This window comes from Rhineura floridana, chromosome 2 (genome assembly GCF_030035675.1).
Source record: "Rhineura floridana isolate rRhiFlo1 chromosome 2, rRhiFlo1.hap2, whole genome shotgun sequence".
Lineage (NCBI taxonomy): Eukaryota > Metazoa > Chordata > Lepidosauria > Squamata > Rhineuridae > Rhineura > Rhineura floridana.
This window is the reverse complement of record NC_084481.1, coordinates 49,531,474-49,548,485: the sequence shown is the minus strand read 5'-3', so window position 1 is coordinate 49,548,485 and position 17,012 is coordinate 49,531,474. Positions and strand designations below refer to the sequence as shown.

The 17,012-nt window shown below is 39.8% G+C and overlaps 1 protein-coding gene and 1 long non-coding RNA gene across 10 annotated transcripts in view; one reads left to right on the top strand and one right to left on the bottom strand.

The window, feature by feature from the left end:
• COBLL1 (cordon-bleu WH2 repeat protein like 1) overlaps positions 1-17,012 on the bottom strand; it is a 155,535-nt gene that overhangs the window by 32,946 nt on the left and 105,577 nt on the right. For all 9 annotated transcript variants that reach the window (XM_061608604.1, XM_061608598.1, XM_061608603.1 and 6 more), the window contains 4 exons: positions 16,673-16,858; positions 7,673-7,874; positions 6,707-6,935; positions 634-672 (listed from right to left, as the gene is read on the bottom strand). In XM_061608604.1, coding sequence (XP_061464588.1) covers positions 634-672; positions 6,707-6,935; positions 7,673-7,874; positions 16,673-16,858 — 656 coding nt within the window. The remainder of the gene's footprint in view (positions 1-633; positions 673-6,706; positions 6,936-7,672; positions 7,875-16,672; positions 16,859-17,012) is intronic.
• On the top strand, positions 6,953-12,020 carry LOC133376457 (uncharacterized). Its single transcript, XR_009760482.1, has 3 exons — positions 6,953-7,009; positions 7,115-7,373; positions 11,935-12,020. It is a non-coding gene; the product is annotated as an uncharacterized LOC133376457 (long non-coding RNA).

Genomic DNA, 17,012 nt, shown 5'->3' with positions numbered 1-17,012 from the left:
ACACTCACACTGAGGTTTTGCAAACATTGAGGTGAATGTAATTTAGCTTGGTTCTACTATCCTTATTACTACCATGGTAGTATCATGGCATCAAATTGAAACAAACTGTTTAAGAAACACTAAGATAGAATTAACTAGTGTAAGGCAGGTCATGCTTTAATGCAGAGATGGCAATCCCACAGGTTGGATCCAGCCCACCAAGGTCACTACAGATTCTGCTGGGCCCCCCAAAAATTAGGTCCCTCTTCTCCCTCTGCAAAGGTGCCATTGCTAGGTGGTCTTACTGTAAGGAAACAGGAAGAGGTGCTCTTTCCTGTTTCCTAAGTACAAAGAACTCCTAGCAGTGGCACCATACAAGAGGGAAGAAATCACCTCTTTTAATTCCTTTTTAAAAAATCCCTTTGGTGCTGCTGAGCAGCCATGTGAATATTTGGGAACTGACCTAAGTTAGGAGCACTTATGTATCAAACACAAATCTATGTATTGTACTCTTCTAATGGTAATTTAGGCAAACGTCACTCATTTAGGAAGATACTCATTTACCCTGACATCATTAAATGAGAATGCCTGTGTATGAGAATGCTCCATTATTTGCTGTTCATATTCACTCCCTGAGATAAGCACAAAACTCACCCTGTAAAGATGACAAGCTGAATTCACCAGTTGGTATGGCTAGGGAGAAAGGAGGAGAGGAGAATGGAAAATTAATTTTAGTAACAATACTTCCCGAGTAAGTCCATCAGAGTCTCCGCAGAGGAGTTGAAGGCAACACAGCTCTTAAAATGCAGAAGAACCTGAAGTGATCGCTTCTATCCAATTTCATTCAGAAAGAAAGAACACACTGCAATTTAAACAAGGATGGCTAATTGAACAAATACATCCCCAGATTTGCTTCCGGCAGCACTTCTCAATTTGAAAGTCCTTCCCAATTTTAACTCAGTATTAAGACCAAATGAAATTCACCATACTTATTCATCTACAAATAGCGACATCAACTGGCATATGACTGGGCTAAATTGTTAGGGCCAAATGCTTCTTTGGAAATAAATCATGAAATGGAGGGATGATTTGCTATAAACTTTTAAGAATAAAAACTAGAATTCTAAGTATAAAAAGAACATGCAGATATTAACCAATACTCCAAACACTGATGCATTATATTTTTGATCAATTTGTTATATTTGCTTGTTACTGTGATAAAGTCCCTTCCAAAAGATCCCACGACACCTTCCCCAACACAAACACACACAAATCTTTTGTAAGCCACAACAAAGTCATATTTTTTGAGGTCTGTATAATTTTTGCTGCCCCCTCCTCAGCCACACAAGCAATTAGTGGGTAACAATTGTGTTTAGTGAAGATAGAATTAAGAGGCAATGGATAAGTTTGCCATATTTATTTGTATCTAGTCTGGTAGATAGTGCTGGGGAGGAGTCAGTGGTCATGGTGCACGTTGGCACCAATGACATGGGGAAATGTAATTGTGAGGTCCTGGAAGCAAAATTTGGGTTGCTAGGTAGGATGCTAAAAGTCAGGACCTCCAAGGTAGCTTCATCTGAAATGCTACCAGTTCCATATGCAGAGCCAGCTAGACAGGTGCAACTCTGTAGTCTCAATATGTGGATGAGATGATGGTGTTGGGAGGAGGATTTTGGATTTGTTAAGCACTGGGGAACATTTGGGACAAGCCAGACCTGTTCATTTGAACCAGGATGGAACCAGACTGCTGGCACTTAAAATCAAAAAGGCAGCAGAGCCACTTTTAAACTGATGCAGGGGGAAAATCAACAGGAGCTGAGGAGGGTCCACTTTGGAGCAAATAGCTCCCTGGGATGAAGACAAAAAATGATGAAAATGTAAATGGGGTAGGTGTAGCACTAGGCATTGTGCGTGCAGGAGGCAAGGCCAGAGTAAGGTGGTTGGAGGGGCTGGTGCAGTTCCCCAAAAGGCTCCCCTTCCCTTGAAATAAATGCATTTTTTTAAAAAAATCCTTATTGAATTATTTTTTTCATTTTATTAGGTGTATTTTGTATACTGCAACACATGCACACTCATATCTGAATTGGTGTATAATTCTGAAAAACCATTAATAAAACAGCAGTAATAAAACTATGGCAGATTACACACTAGAAAAGGCCAGAACCCCAGAATAAAAATAAATGTTGTGCCTAAAAATCAAAACTACGGGGATCTAGTTGAAAACTAAGAGAAAGAGTTTCTGTAAGTACTGCAGTGTGGTATAGGGTTAGTGTGTTAGACTAGGACCCAAGAGACCAGGTTCAAATCTCTACTTAGCCACAAAGTTCACTGAATGACCATAGGCCAATTATAATCCCTCAACCCAACCTACCTCACAGGGTTTTTGAAAGAATAAAATGCAAGGGGTAGAACCATGTACACTGCCTTGAGCATCCTCTCACCTTTTCTAGCAGGTACTAAGATGCACTTTGCCAGAGACTTTGGTAGACAATGAATATGCATAGCCCTTGCGTTCCAAGTCTTTTTGGCAACTGAGCCACAGCACTATCTGCCATCTTCCTGTGACAGTGGGTACCCTATTAACTCCCTACTTTCTAAAGCATAGTCAGTTGTGGAGAAGTAGAAATAACAAAGTGTTTTAGTTACAACAGTTTGGGTCTCCCTGTTTCCAAATGAAACATTGTGACCAGTGCCAAGGAGATGGGGCATATCCCATTCGACAGGGAGAGACACTTGATTTCCAGAACTGTCATACTCCTGCCACCAAAATGGCAGCTCTCAAAGGGGAACAGGAAGTGAAGGCAGTGTGTCTCTCTATTCTCTACGTGGAACAAAAAGGAAATGAAGGCTAGAGCCTCGTGACCACTATGGAAGTGAGCCCCACTGAACTTCAATGCACTGTTTAAAGATCAACATAAAATAAATTAGTTTACCGTTTTAGGTGATTGTTATAGAGACAGGACTTATTCACACAGCACAACATGTGTTGTGGGCCACTGGCTTACCCATCTTTTGAGGTGATTATACAAAGCAGCATGTGAGACCAAGATCCCTTTCCTAGTGCTGGCCTCCACAATTTCAGCTTATTCACAGGTAGAATGGCTCTGAACCTAGAGATTCCATACAGCAATCTCGTCTAAATATCCACTGATGGACACCTTTCCTTCTCCAGATTCAGAGGTAGTCTGCCTCTCTGATTATGCTCAGGGAGGACAGACAAACAACAGAAAAGGGCATTGACCTCAAATCCTGTTTATTGGCTATCTGATGCATCTGGCTGCCATTGTAGGAAGCAGGATGCTAGACTAGGTGGACCTTTAGTTTTATCCTGTCTGGTTGCTCTTATATTCAGAGGGAAACCCACCCACCCCGCTACCACCAATTTTTAAAAAAATATTATTTCAAGCTTGCTGAGTCTATTTTTTCTAACCTGTGAACACGCATCTCACTGTATTGTTTCCACACTCTTCAGCCAAAAAAGGCTTCCAGAGTAGTTTACAAAGATCAGAAATAAGACAAATTATAATCAATAATAAAACCATACATGTTTTAATAATCAGCCATGTCTTTTGCACACACTTCTCACCACTGTCTCACTGCACAGAAGTCAAACACAATGCTCAGTATGCAATGTCTGCTTGAGGACTGGAAAGCAGCCAATGTAACACCAATCTTTAAAAAGGGATCTGGAGGGATCCTGTAAAATTACAGCCTGGTTACCTTAATGTCTGTCCTGGGAAAACTGGTGGATAGTATTGTTAAAGACAAAACAACCAAGAACAAGCCCTGCTGAAGCAGAACCAGGATGGCTTCTGAAAGGATAAGCCCTGCCTCAGTAACCTATTACGAGTTTTTTGAGTGTGTCCACAAGCATACAGATAGCAGTAATCCAGTGGACATAGTGTCCTTGGACTTTCAAAAAGCTTTTGACAAGGTACTTTACCAAAGACTCCTGAGAAAGCTTATAGCAGTCATGGAATAAGAGGAGAGGTCCTTTTGTGGATCAGGAAATGATTAAATAGAGGAAGCAGAGAGCAGGAATAAATGGACAGTTCTGTAGAAAGTGGAGTCCCTCAAAGATTGTTATTGGGACCTGTGCTTTTTAACTTGTTCATAAATGAACTAGAGTTAGGGGTTAGCAGTGAGGTGGCTGATGTTCAGGGCTATTAAAACAAAAAGGGATTGTGAAGAGCTCCAAAAGGATCTCTCCAAACTGAGTGAATGGGCAGTAAAATGGCAAATGCAATTCAATGTAAACAAGTTTAAAGTTATGCATATTGGAGCAAAAAATCTTAACTTCGTGTATACACTAATGGGGTCTGAAATGGCGGTGACTGACCAGGAGCAAGACCTTGGGATTTAGCTTGATGAAGATGTCAACCCAGTGTGCAGCAGCCGTGAAAAAGGCCAGTTTCATGCTAGGGATCATCAGGAAAGGTATTGAAAATACAGCTTCCAACATCATAATGTCATTATACAATGTATGATGTGGCCACATTTGGAATACAGTTCTGGTTGCCTCACCTCAAAAAGAACATTGTAGAGTTGGAAAAGTTTCAGAAGAGAAACCAAAATTATCAAGGGAGTAGAGCAACTCCCTGATGAGGAAAGGTTATAGCATTTTGGGGCTGTAGTTTAGAGAAAAGGTGAATAAGAGGTGACATAAGTATATAAAATTACACATGGCATGGAGAAAGCAAACAAATATTTTCTCCCACTCTCATAACACCAGAACTTGTACACATCCAATGAAGGTGAATGTTGGAAGATTCAGGATAGACAGATGAAAGTACTTCTTCAAACAGTGCATGGTTAAATTATGGAATTCACTCCTACAAGAGGCTGTGATGGCCACCAACTTGGATGGCTTTAAAAGAGGATTGGACAAATTTATGGATATTTTCTATTAATATTGCATGGTTGTTTATATAATTTGTGCTATAATTAACTTTTTAAAAGAATATCAATTCATTAAGTTTTTAAAATTTTCTATTTTGATAATAGAATGAAGGAAAAATTCTATATAACAAAAATTAGAACAAATTAGAAGAAAAAGTTTGTTTTGAAAATAGATACATCAACTCTAACTGCTAACTTGTTCAAGCTGCCTAAAGATAAATTAACGTAAGCCCATACTTCTGAATTATCCAATACTAGTCTAGAACTCACACCATGATCAAAAGAACTTTAAAAGGACAAACTTAACAAGATAAATTAAATGCTTCCCTTCTTCAAACAGTAAACAACATGAAAAGGGATGCTTACCACTCAAATCAGCAGCTTTCATGATGAAAGGCACTCATCTAATAATTGCTGTTTGAATTTTACTGTAAAAATACTATATAAGGAACCCAAGAATCCCTGACCTAAGCAACCTAGAATAGTCACCCCCCCAAAAAAACCCCCAAATTTATCTAGATATTGGCAAGGTATCTAAAGTAGAGCAGTATCTGTCAAGATTCTGTACATGTGGCCTTGACAGAGTGGAGGGGGGAAGCCTATAAATAGCGAACACCCTGCTTATCTTCAAGTATTTGAACAAACACTGGATGCTGCATTTTACCGAGTCAGACCATTGGTCCATCTAGCTCAGTACCGTTGACATTAGTCTTCCCCAATCTGGTCCCTCCAGATGTTCTGGACTATAACTGTTATAATTCCTGACTGTTGGCTAGGCTGCCTGTGGCTGGAGGGCACCAGGTTAGGGAAGGCTGACTGGTGATAGTTCTGCAAGGTTTCAGACAGGGGTATTTCCCAACCCTACCTGGAGATGCCAGGGACTGAACCCAGAATCTTCTGCATGCAAAGCACGTGTTCACTCTGCATTCTGACACCTGAAAATCTCTTTATTTATGAAAGCTACTACATCAGCTGTTCACAACAAAGAGAGCTATACTAACACAACAATTAACAAATGCAAATAAAACTGATAATAATTTTTTTCTGGATAGTAGCAAATTTATTTTATGTACACAAATTCAGGGTTCTCTACAGGGAAGGAAATACATATACAGAATACAGCCAGTCAATATTTGTTTAATTCAGGTGCCATTTTTTCTTCACAAAGAGAGATGTTGCTGGGTCAGAGGGGATAGATGAGAGAGAACCTGGTGCAGTGGCTAAAAGCATGAACTGGGAATTCTCCAGGGTAAATCTTGTTGCACTTATGAATTGAATGGATTTGTGCCACTCTCTTTCTGAGCTTCATCTGCAATACAGAGATAATAATACTGGCCTATCTTATGAGGTCTTGGCAATGGTTGCAGAGGGAATGTATGTAAAGAAATCTGCACGGCCCAAAGTCTTTAATCAATACTTATTATCAAGATCCTCTATGGGTGCATAGTTTAGATGGTGTTGAACTGTGCTGGAGAGACAACAGCAAACCTTGTTGAGGGGAAGGGTAGATAGTCAAAATATATGTGCATGTCATTTTCTCCCCACTGTAGGAAAAATAGAAACTTGGGGGGGGGGCAATTTTGATTGGGAAAACAGTGCAAGGAAAAGGAGTTAACAATCTCTTCTCCAGCATGGCTGTTATTCAGTTTCCAATTCCTCCTCATGGCTGATTTAAAAAAACAGAAGATCCAGTCATATGTCTCTCACATCACTATGAAATGAATTATAGAATGAGCGAGTCAGAGTGTGTGCGCGTGGAGGTTGTACTGCTTCCAAATACATTCCTTTCAGGAACACCTTTGGAAAAAGACAAGTTTATAAATCTTACCTCTGCTGACATCCATAGCATACAATTCTCTAAGACCAAGGTCATTTAGGGATTTTGTCAAGTCAAGAGTTTCCTGAGACTGGTAAGTCTTCAGCAACAAAGTGTGTAAAGGATCAAAGTCACATTTGCTACAGATGATTTGCATGATTTCTTGTACTGGTGCATGAGGGCTAACTCTGACAATAGTCTTCTGTGTCTTCTTGTAGTTTACTACTACTCGCACAGTTTGCTGAAACAAGGGGGAAACCATTTGTTAGGCTGCAATTTTGAATATTAGCTTTAAAAGAAGTCTTGACCTATCAGGTACAGTGCCTATTAGTAGCAACACATTTAATAACTAATAACCTTTGCGATTTCAGTGTCAAAAAATGCTAAAGATTTCTCAGTTATATCCCTTTATTCTTGCAGCTCTTCTCGGTGTGAAATGAAGACTTGGCTATGGTGACTTCCAAGACTTGGAAAGGGATATGAACAAAGGCCTCCCAACATAATCCCAAGGATTAGAAGCCATGGACCGAATATGGGTCATGGAGCAGTGCTGTCTTGTCCCTAGTTGTCAACACTTTCTCTCCCCTTCAACAGGAGAGAAGAGAATGAGAGTAAAGGCATTTTGCTCTTGCTTAAGACGAGACCCACAAGCACCTCTCCTTAGAGTAGACCACAGCAGGTAGGAGCCAATGGAATGAACAGCTATCTCCCTTCCCAGGCAACAAAGATCTAACCAAGCAATTTTGGCATGTAGGGACGCGTCTATAAACCAATCCATCTCTGAACCCTGAGAGATCACAAGGTATTCACCACCCAAGGCAAATTCTATCACAAATATAGATTAATTTCCAATTGTTTTCATGTGAAATTTTATGAACTTATTCTGAATGATACTACCTCCACAGACTTTGGAACTTAAATGAAAAGTTTTCACAAGCTGAAGAAAGGCTAATGGTAACACTCTGTAAAATATCTCACCTCTGGGATAACAGGAGTTGGCTTCTTTTTATCCATCTGTTTTGGCTTTAAAATCACTTTGTCGACTTCCAGCATCCCAATGGGTGTATTTGGTTTGAATTTGATCTGTTTTTTCTCTGTTGACATCAGGTCTATAGTATGGCTTGCAGGATTTAAATGGTATTGTGCACAAAGGTATACCAATAAGTCCATCATTGGTTTGCTAGAATAAAACGTAAAAATGGCTATAAATGACTATAATATAAATTTCCCATGGTCATTAAGCAAAACTTGGGGGTGGGGTCTGCTCCTTGAGAACACCATTGCCTTGCTGTTACACAGGCTTGCAGATCAGAAGACAGCTATCATATACAGGACAATTCACATATAGGCACTCTGAAGACTAATTTCATTGGACTCAAAAAATCTGAAATTGCCTTTCTCCACATACATCCTCACCTTTTCTGGTTGTTGGAACTCTGTAGTTTTAAACACCAACTATACCTATAATAAGATATGGATTACATGCTAGTAGTATTGACAAATATTAAATTAGAAAATTCAGTTATATTCTGGGTTTTCCCTATAAACCCAGAACATAACTGGATTTACTAATTTAATATTTGTCAAATGAAGCTACAGGATCATTTTTACACACACACAGTTATTCAAATTCCCAACCAACAAGTTCCACCAAATGATACTGGCTCTCTGAATTTCACATGAACAAATAATTGAACGAACTGCATTCTTATAAGTGATTATCGGCATCCCTCCCATCACTACTTCTGCATATCTCTGCATTCATAGCATTTATTTCTGTGTACGTTTGTGTCTCTCTTTTCTATTAATATCACTAATAGGCAAAAAACCTTGCGGTTTAAGAATGTACCTATAGCCCACAGATATTTCTACCAAACTTTAAAAAGCAGGGAAATTGGGCAGCTATAGTGAATGCCCCAGGGGAGCAGGAGACCTGAACTCCTCTCTGAGATATTGTACTGCCCTACAAAGTTGTCAAAATCCAAACACAATTTGGGTTGGTCTTTCACAGTCCAATCCACTTGCTGTGTAGCTTGGAAGAATTTGGTAACATGTGCCTCTGAGCATATGGTGAGTGGTGGCAACACCTGCCACCTCCAAAGATGGAGAATTATATTTTTGTATGTTTGCTGGTGTTCTTCTTACTTTGCTTCTTTTCTGTGTTACTAATGTTTCTACAGAGAATCTAAACCAGAAAATTTCCCCTCCTCCTTATTCATCCTAGAAATCTGTGTCAAATTTATTTTTATTAATTTCAAAGCCTTTTTATTGGTCATTGTCATGTGATGGTGAAGACAGCCTTTTGTGTTTTATATAGGAGGTTATGTTCTATTTCTATTTTGGGTGAATTAACATTTGAATCTGAAACTGCAGTTTGATGTAAAATCAGAATGATCACAGTATGTTGCTACTTCAGCAATGACTCTAGCTGTTGGAAAAAAGAGGATGCATGTTTTCAGCCTCCTATGTTTAAACCACTTTATTTAAGGCAAGGTGTTCACAATCAATTAAAAACATAGAGCACACCCAGAATTTTGCTAGAATATATTTCACTTTCCACTGTTTTATCTTGTGCAAATTAAGACACTTCTGAGGTCCACTGGAGACTATTTTGCAGACGTCAGTGCCATTATTCCACAATTATGTTTGGAGTTTTTTTAGTATAAATTTTGCAAAATGTTGCTGTACTTCACATATTCATAGAAACAAAAGCAAAGGAAAATGATTTCCTATAGAAAACTTCACTAAAATTGCAAAGTAAATCAGACATATTTAAAGTGACCATCTGAACTATATCAACTGTCTTAATAATGTTGCTTCCTCCCGGATAAACAAGTTCAGCACAGGACATATCTTCTTTCTATTACTTGAGTTGATTACAGGTGTTGCCACCACTCACCATATGCTCAGAGGCACATGTTACCAAATTCTTCCAAGCTACACAGCAAGTGGATTGGACTGTGAAAGACCAACCCAAATTGTGTTTGGATTTTGACAACTTTGTAGGGCAGTACAATATCTCAGAGAGGAGTTCAGGTCTCCTGCTCCCCTGGTGCATTCACTATAGCTGCCCAATTTCCCTGCTTTTTAAAGTTTGGTAGAAATATCTGTGGGCTATAGGTACATGCTTAAACCACAAGGTTTTTTGCCTATTAGTGAATTTCCCTGCTTTTTAATCCGGGAGGTAAGAAATGGGATCCTGTGCAAGTTTGCTGAGAATGGATTGATCATTTGCATGCTTAGTGAGTTCAGTGGGATTTACACACACACACCAGGCAATCATGCTTAGGATAGGTGAAACTGACCACAGGGGATGGGGAAGGGAGGAGGGGGAGGACTGGGATGGGTGGAAAGGCAGAGGGGAGGACAGGGATGGGAGCAGGCAGGAGGGGGAGGGGAGAAGAAGGACAGATGTGGTCGTTTGCATGTTTATTGAGTTCAGTGGGATTTACTCCCGTGCAATCATGCTTAGGATAGGTAAAACTGACTGGGGGGGAGGGGCGGGGCTGGACTGGACTGGGCAAGGAAGGCCGAAGAAGGAAGAGGGGAGGAGAAAGGGAGAGGAAAGGGTAAGGAGGGAAAAGGCAGGTCTGATCATTTGTATGATTACTGAGTTGAATCGGATATACTCCTATGCAATCATGATTAGGATAGGTAAAACTGACCAGGCTGGGCCTGCCAACCAAGATGTCTTCTGTATCTTTCAAAGATACAGGGGGAAGGGAGAATTCTACCTTGTGGTTTTTCTCATTACAATGTTGAAAGAACACCGACACTTGGCTGACTTTCTCTTCTCCTAAAGATACAAGATCAGTCTCAGGCCCTGAACCTGGCAACCCTACCTCCCACCCAAATTTAAAACAAAGCTGTCCCTGGCCACATCCACACCAGGCCTCTATTACACTTTGGACAATCATTATTTATTTATCTATTTATTTAGTGTATTTATATACCGCCCCATAGCCGAAGCTCTCTGGGCAGTTTACAATAAATAAAAACATTAAAAACAAATATACAAATTTAGAACACATCTTTTAAAAACAATTTAAAACAATTTATCATGGCTTCTCTCAAAGCCATGGCTCAAAGCCAATCATGGCTTCTCTCAAAGAATCCTGGGAAGTGTAGTTAGTGAAGGGTGCTGAGAGTTGCTAGGAGACGCCCTGTTTCTCTCACAGACCTTCAATCAGAGTGGCTGACTGTTAACCATTCTCTCAGGGGAATAGGAGTCTCCTCTCAGGACCCTTCACAAACTACACTTCCCAGGATTCTTTGAGGGAAGCCATGACTGCCTCAAGTGAAATCAAGTCTGGTGTGGGTGTGGCCCTCTTATTAGCCACGCCCAGCAGCTGTGAGGCTTTTAGAACACTGACAGTTGGTCCTTACTGAACATGCTCCGCGTTATAATAGGCTTCCAGCCAAAATTTCTTAAATTAATTAAAAATCAACCAGGCATTTTTTAAACTTTTAAACTGCAGTAGATGAAGGTCAGAGTATGGGGCAACGTCAGTATTAGGATTACAGGTACACTGTGAACATGGCTGATTTTTAATGAATTTCAACAGATTATGAGAACTCGCAGAAAAAAGTCCAAAAGGGCTCTGAGGTTTTTCTCTCTCTCTTTAGACTTTGAACTCTCAATTCTCTCTGACTGTTTTGTGTATCGCCATGAAAATTGACAGGGTTGTTAAGCAAGCGTTTCTGAGTTCAGAACTATAAGTTTTGTAAGGTTTTGTTTTGAAATGAGCTTATGGGAAGCCTCAGAATGGCACGGGGGAATATTTTCCATTTAACATTGCGGAATGTGAAAAATCCCCGCTGACTATAGTATACAGCCACTCTCGTGGCTGTATAATTATTCAATGTAATTTGCAAAACTAATGCACAATTTTGATATAAACGCATTTAGCAATAATATAGCTATAGATGCTGTCTTGACTGCAAACTTTTTTTAATTCATGAAACTTAACACAGTCCTTAACTTTTAAAGCATTTGGAATAAATGGGTGGCATTATTTATGAAGCACTGCTGCTGTGCAATCTCCACTCACGTTAACTGATCTTATACACTGTTTTATTTCTTTATATTAATTATTCCAGTTATAGGAAGAGTGCCACATAGTATTTTTAGCAAAAAAAGTTTTATAATTTTTATGTTGCTTTTATGTATTTACTTAAGAAATAATACATTCAAAAGTAAGTAACTCACTGAAATCATATTTTGTTTTTATCACTTGTAGTTAAACAAGTGTCGGGATTGAGTCAAAACAGACTGAAATTATGTATCAAGTTACAGAGGAAGCCACAACAGGCAGACGAATGGGAGAATTCATGAATGTGCGTAAGTCTCTAGTTAGAGTTACATTTGCAAGATGATACTTACTGCTAATTTTTAACAGTTGTCACCTCTTAAAGAGATTTTGCTTATTCAAAACAGTTTTCTCCACAAAGCACAACAAAACTATCATATGATCTTGTTTTACTTATGTTCATGTTAATCAGACTGGTATTCAGGTTCTTCTCTAAGCAATATATATTTAAACAGAAGTATACCAACTTATTGGCAAGCTGAAACGGTTCATTCTGTTTTAAAGTTTAGACTGTGACATTCGGTGATTTCAGATATGGCACAGAACATAACCACTGGCCAGCTCCACCAGATTATAGGGAAGGCTCATATGTAGAGCATCTGGTTTTCATGGAGAACTGGGCAGTGGGGAACAGGTGACAGTGGCAACAGTCTGGATAGGTAGTAAGGTACCTAAACAGGGTGACGGCGGATGCCTGGGGGGCCATTTGGGGAGTTGCCTGTGGAGTGGGGGCATTTGGGGAGTAATTTGGATGTGTGTGTGTTTGTGGGTGCCAGGGATGAAGTTGGTACACAAAGTGCACAGAGGTGAAGCCCCTAGTGTAAATAATAAAAAACTATTAGCTGAAGGAAATAAAGCACCCAGGCTAACTGTACCAGGAAGCAGCAATCATACTCAGGCTGTTTTAAAATCCATTCGTTCCAGCTACATATCTTTTTTAAAAACACACCATTTGTGTTTGCACATGTGCATTTACAGCATCAACTTGGGTCCGATGCAGCTCTCTGTCTATGCACAAGCATCCAGCAATATTTGCTGTTTCAGTGCTGGAGAAACTCTTAGGGTAGAAACACACTCACTGTTCTGCTGGTTCCAGTGCTTCTCCTCTGTCTTCTGAAAACAGGGGCACATGACATTAGTCAAACCATGCCCCTTTTATTGTAAAACCTGGTGGGATCACCCTGAGATTTCACAACTGATCGGCCGATCAACCCATTCCCCCTCCAGGAGTGGCTAATGGAAATGCTTTGGGGTAGGCAACTAGTGTGTTCATAGCCTTACACAATGTAGGAATTCTACCCAAAAGTGACTTTGTAGGACTGGGACACCTACTGGTCCCATGCGCTTCAACCTGCTTCAGCTTCCAGTACAGCCTGCAAACTGGTAAGGAGCTGCAGCAATAGGGTTTTCCTTGCTTTTAGAAGGCAGAGGGCAGAGATGACCAGCTTTGCATCACTGGTCCCACAAAGAAATGCCAGAGTAGCTGTTATACTGCAGGCCTCAGCTTGATTCATCAGCTCCAGCTCCAGATAAGATCAGACAATACATCAGCTTAAATGAAAGAATGTTAGTTTATGCTACAGCACAAAAGGCATGGAAAAGACTTAACGTGCCCATGCATAAGTAAGGAAGATAGAAAGCTACCTTATACTGAGTCAGGCCACTGGTCCATCTAGCTCAGTATTGTCTACACAGACTGTCAGGTTTTCAGAGAGGGATCACTCCCAGTCCTACCTGGAGAGCTTTTGCATACAAAGCAAATGTTCTACCATAAGAGCTGCCTACAACCCTCCCCCAAAGCAGTACTTTTATCTCTGCTTCATACAGAACGTTAAATGAAAAGCCAAAAAGCCACAATCTAATCTAATTCATCATTAAAAATAACTTGCAGTTAAAAAAATAACATTTTCCTTTTATACACTGAATTCAGACAAAATACTTCAAATTATCCTTGTTCCCTCTCATATAAAAAATTGCCCTCAAGCAAAAATCCCAGTGACTAATCGTTTACTTTTATCTGTCAGCAGGAAAAGACTTCAGTTCATACATTTGCTTCAGGGTCAGACTTAAATCCTAGTGAAATGGACTCGTTTGCATGGCGTGGCACAACAGCAAAAAGGACCAGGGAGGAGCAAACCAGCTGCAAACTACTCTCCAGGATCCTGCATGGTTGCACAGTCCCATTAAACCATAGTTTGGCTTAGTGTGATATGTGAACCAGGTCATAATGTCTAACCATTTTAAAGATTTCGAATGTACTATGAAGCCATGGTTTCCTGAACTAAGTTATTACTCCTGCAGAGCATGCAGTCACTTTGCAAGCAGAAAGGCTGGAGATATAGGTATAATGCCTTCACCTTGGTTTCTTAGGACAGATAAAACCATGGTGTGAAAAACTACTTAAAAATCAGAGTTTGACATTCTGGCTTATTAAAAGGAAAACAAACCATGATTGAAGATTATGTCTGCATAGGGCCTTAATTTTCAAATAAATAAATCAGGAGTTTAAGCGCAATGATGATACAGGTCAGGCAAGTGTTTCATACAAAAATAACTAACCCAATGTCCATTTGGTGTCACCGCAAGTTAACCTGCCATATTTCATTTTTCATTCTGACTCTTCTCAGACATGATACCCAACAAAACATACTTTAGGGGGCATATTAAAGCTAGAAGTGCAGTCCTTTTCCAACAAGTAGTTCATAGATTTCTCATTTTAAATATAGTTTCATTGTAATTTTGTACATTAGAGAACTATTACAAACAATAAGTACAGTGAGTCATCACTGAGGTGAAAAAACCGCATGTTAGAAATGCCACTTTTCAGCTCCCAGACATTAAGTCAAGATGTCTTTCTAGAATGGCTTATGATGGTTCAGAGCAGCCTTTCCCAGCCTTTGGATCCCCAGATGTTGCTGAACTATAATTCCCATAATTCCTTACCATTAGCCATGCTGGCTGGGGCTGATGGGATTTGTACTCCAGTAGCATCTGAGGACCCAAAGGTTGGGAAAGGCTGGTCCAGAGGTTTTAATCCATTCAGATATTTGTTTACTCGAGGCAATGATTAACTCCCAAACAGCAAACATCCATGTAGGGCAAAAGCCACCTGTAGTGCTGTCACAAAATACTGTGGCACAGAGGTATCTAAACACCTACATAACATAAAAACTCTGTGGAGTGTGTCGGTGACTATAAAAACATTCCTAGTCAGTTTAATCTTCTGTACAGTCATATTCACCACAGAAGCTGTACTCTGTAGCTTTAAAGTTGCTCTTGGATTAACCCTGATAATGAATAACAGAGATTATGTTGAAATAATTTTCCACCTCCTAATTGGAACAGCTTACACAGCATCTCCCTAATTATAAAAAAGGCCTTGTTGAATGCAAGATTCAACAAAAAAAATCTCCAAAAAACACTACCAAAGAACATAAAAGCCAAGAGTTACTTTAAAAAATGCACTGCATGCTGCTTCTTTCACTGCTGTGACTGGTAGCCACATGGGGGCTAGCAGGCCTCTTTGCTGAAGTTTTGGGGGGTTGTGGCTCATTTGGCCTTGTACAGCAAGGCAATTCTACACTAAAGGTAAAGGTGTCCCCGCACTTGTAGTGCGAGTCGTTTCCGACTCTTAGGGTGATGTCTTGCAACGTTTACTAGGCAGACCGTATATATGGGGTGGGATTGCCAGTTCCTTCCCCGGCCTTTCTTTACCCCCCAGAATATGTCAGGTACTCATTTTACGGACCACAGATGGATGGAAGGCTGAGTGGACCTCGACCCCTTTTACCGGAGATTCGACTTCCTCCCTCCGTTGGAATCGAACTCCGGCCGTGAGCAGAGCTTTGGGTACGTTACCGCCGCTTACCACTCTGCGCCACGGAGGAACATCAATTCTACACTAGCCAACTGTAAACAGTAGAACTGGTCTTCCTGAAATATTTTACTCACTTATTTACTGTAAACCTAATTTTTGTACAAGAGTATACGGAAAAGCAAAATACATCTTACAAAATGAAAATTTCCCTACTAAAATAACTTTAAGAAACGGCCCGGGGAGGGGGAAGCAGAGACACAGCCCATTAAGAAGTTAAGAATTGATTGATGCTTACTTGCTTAAAATGTTAGGATACAAATCTAATTCTTGGTAGCTGAAGAACAGGGACCACCCAGGTGTAATTGCAGACTAGCAAAATATGCATGTGACTTCTTTGTTGTTTTACAGTCTGACTAGTGAAAACAAGGTAGTAGTTTTACTATAGCAAACCCCACATCATTTCCATCATTGCCATGCTAAAGGACACGCACATAGGCACCGTTTTAATAATTTTAAAATTTTCTTTTAACAAGTTAATTTACAAAAATACCCAAACATAAACAAATGACATTTTTCTCCCCGAAAGCTAGAAGAATATTTTTTCCTTTCAGCTATTTGATTCAAATTTCATCTCATTCAATTAAAAACAGAATTTTCCCTGCAGTCTAAAATTCAAGTCAGCAAATCAAGTATTTTGGAGCAAAACTTTCTATTTTAGTATCTATTCTGGAGTAATTATCATTTGTGAAGTGTTACTGAAAGCAATCTTCCCTCTTCATTATAGCAACCTGCAAATATTTGTACATATTTTCAGGGAAGCTCCAATTTTTCAATTTAGATCATGTCATAACTCATAAAAATGTGCATCAGATCAAGATGAGAAAATCATGTATGCATTAAGGGCAAGCATAAGTGCCCCTTTGGATCACAACGTACACATATTTAGATTCCCATCATAGAATGTTAATCAGCATCTCATTTCGACAACATTTTTCTGGAAATCCAGGTTGAAAGTAGTACATAGTAAAACACTCAAACTGGAAAACAGAATGAATTCTTCCTTCAACGTACCTTCCAGTAACAGTAGTAGACTTGATTACATCATCTGGGAGAACTACAGACAGCTCAATGTCTCGGTCAATTATATTTTCTTTTTGTTCCATGGTGAAGTTAGTTAGTTCTGAATCATCAAAAGAAGAACAGTCAGTGATCCTTGTTTCAGATGGAGGACGGGGAGCTTTTGGCTTGGCTTTCCGTCTGAAATAGAACATAAATGTAATGTAATTAGAAAAAAGTAAATCAGCAGGACAGTACTGGGCACTGTAAGGAAGTGTGCAAAGGCTGATGTTTAAAACTCCAGGGAACGGGTCAGACCTACAGCCTTGGATAGAAGGTTGCTGTGCAGTGCCTG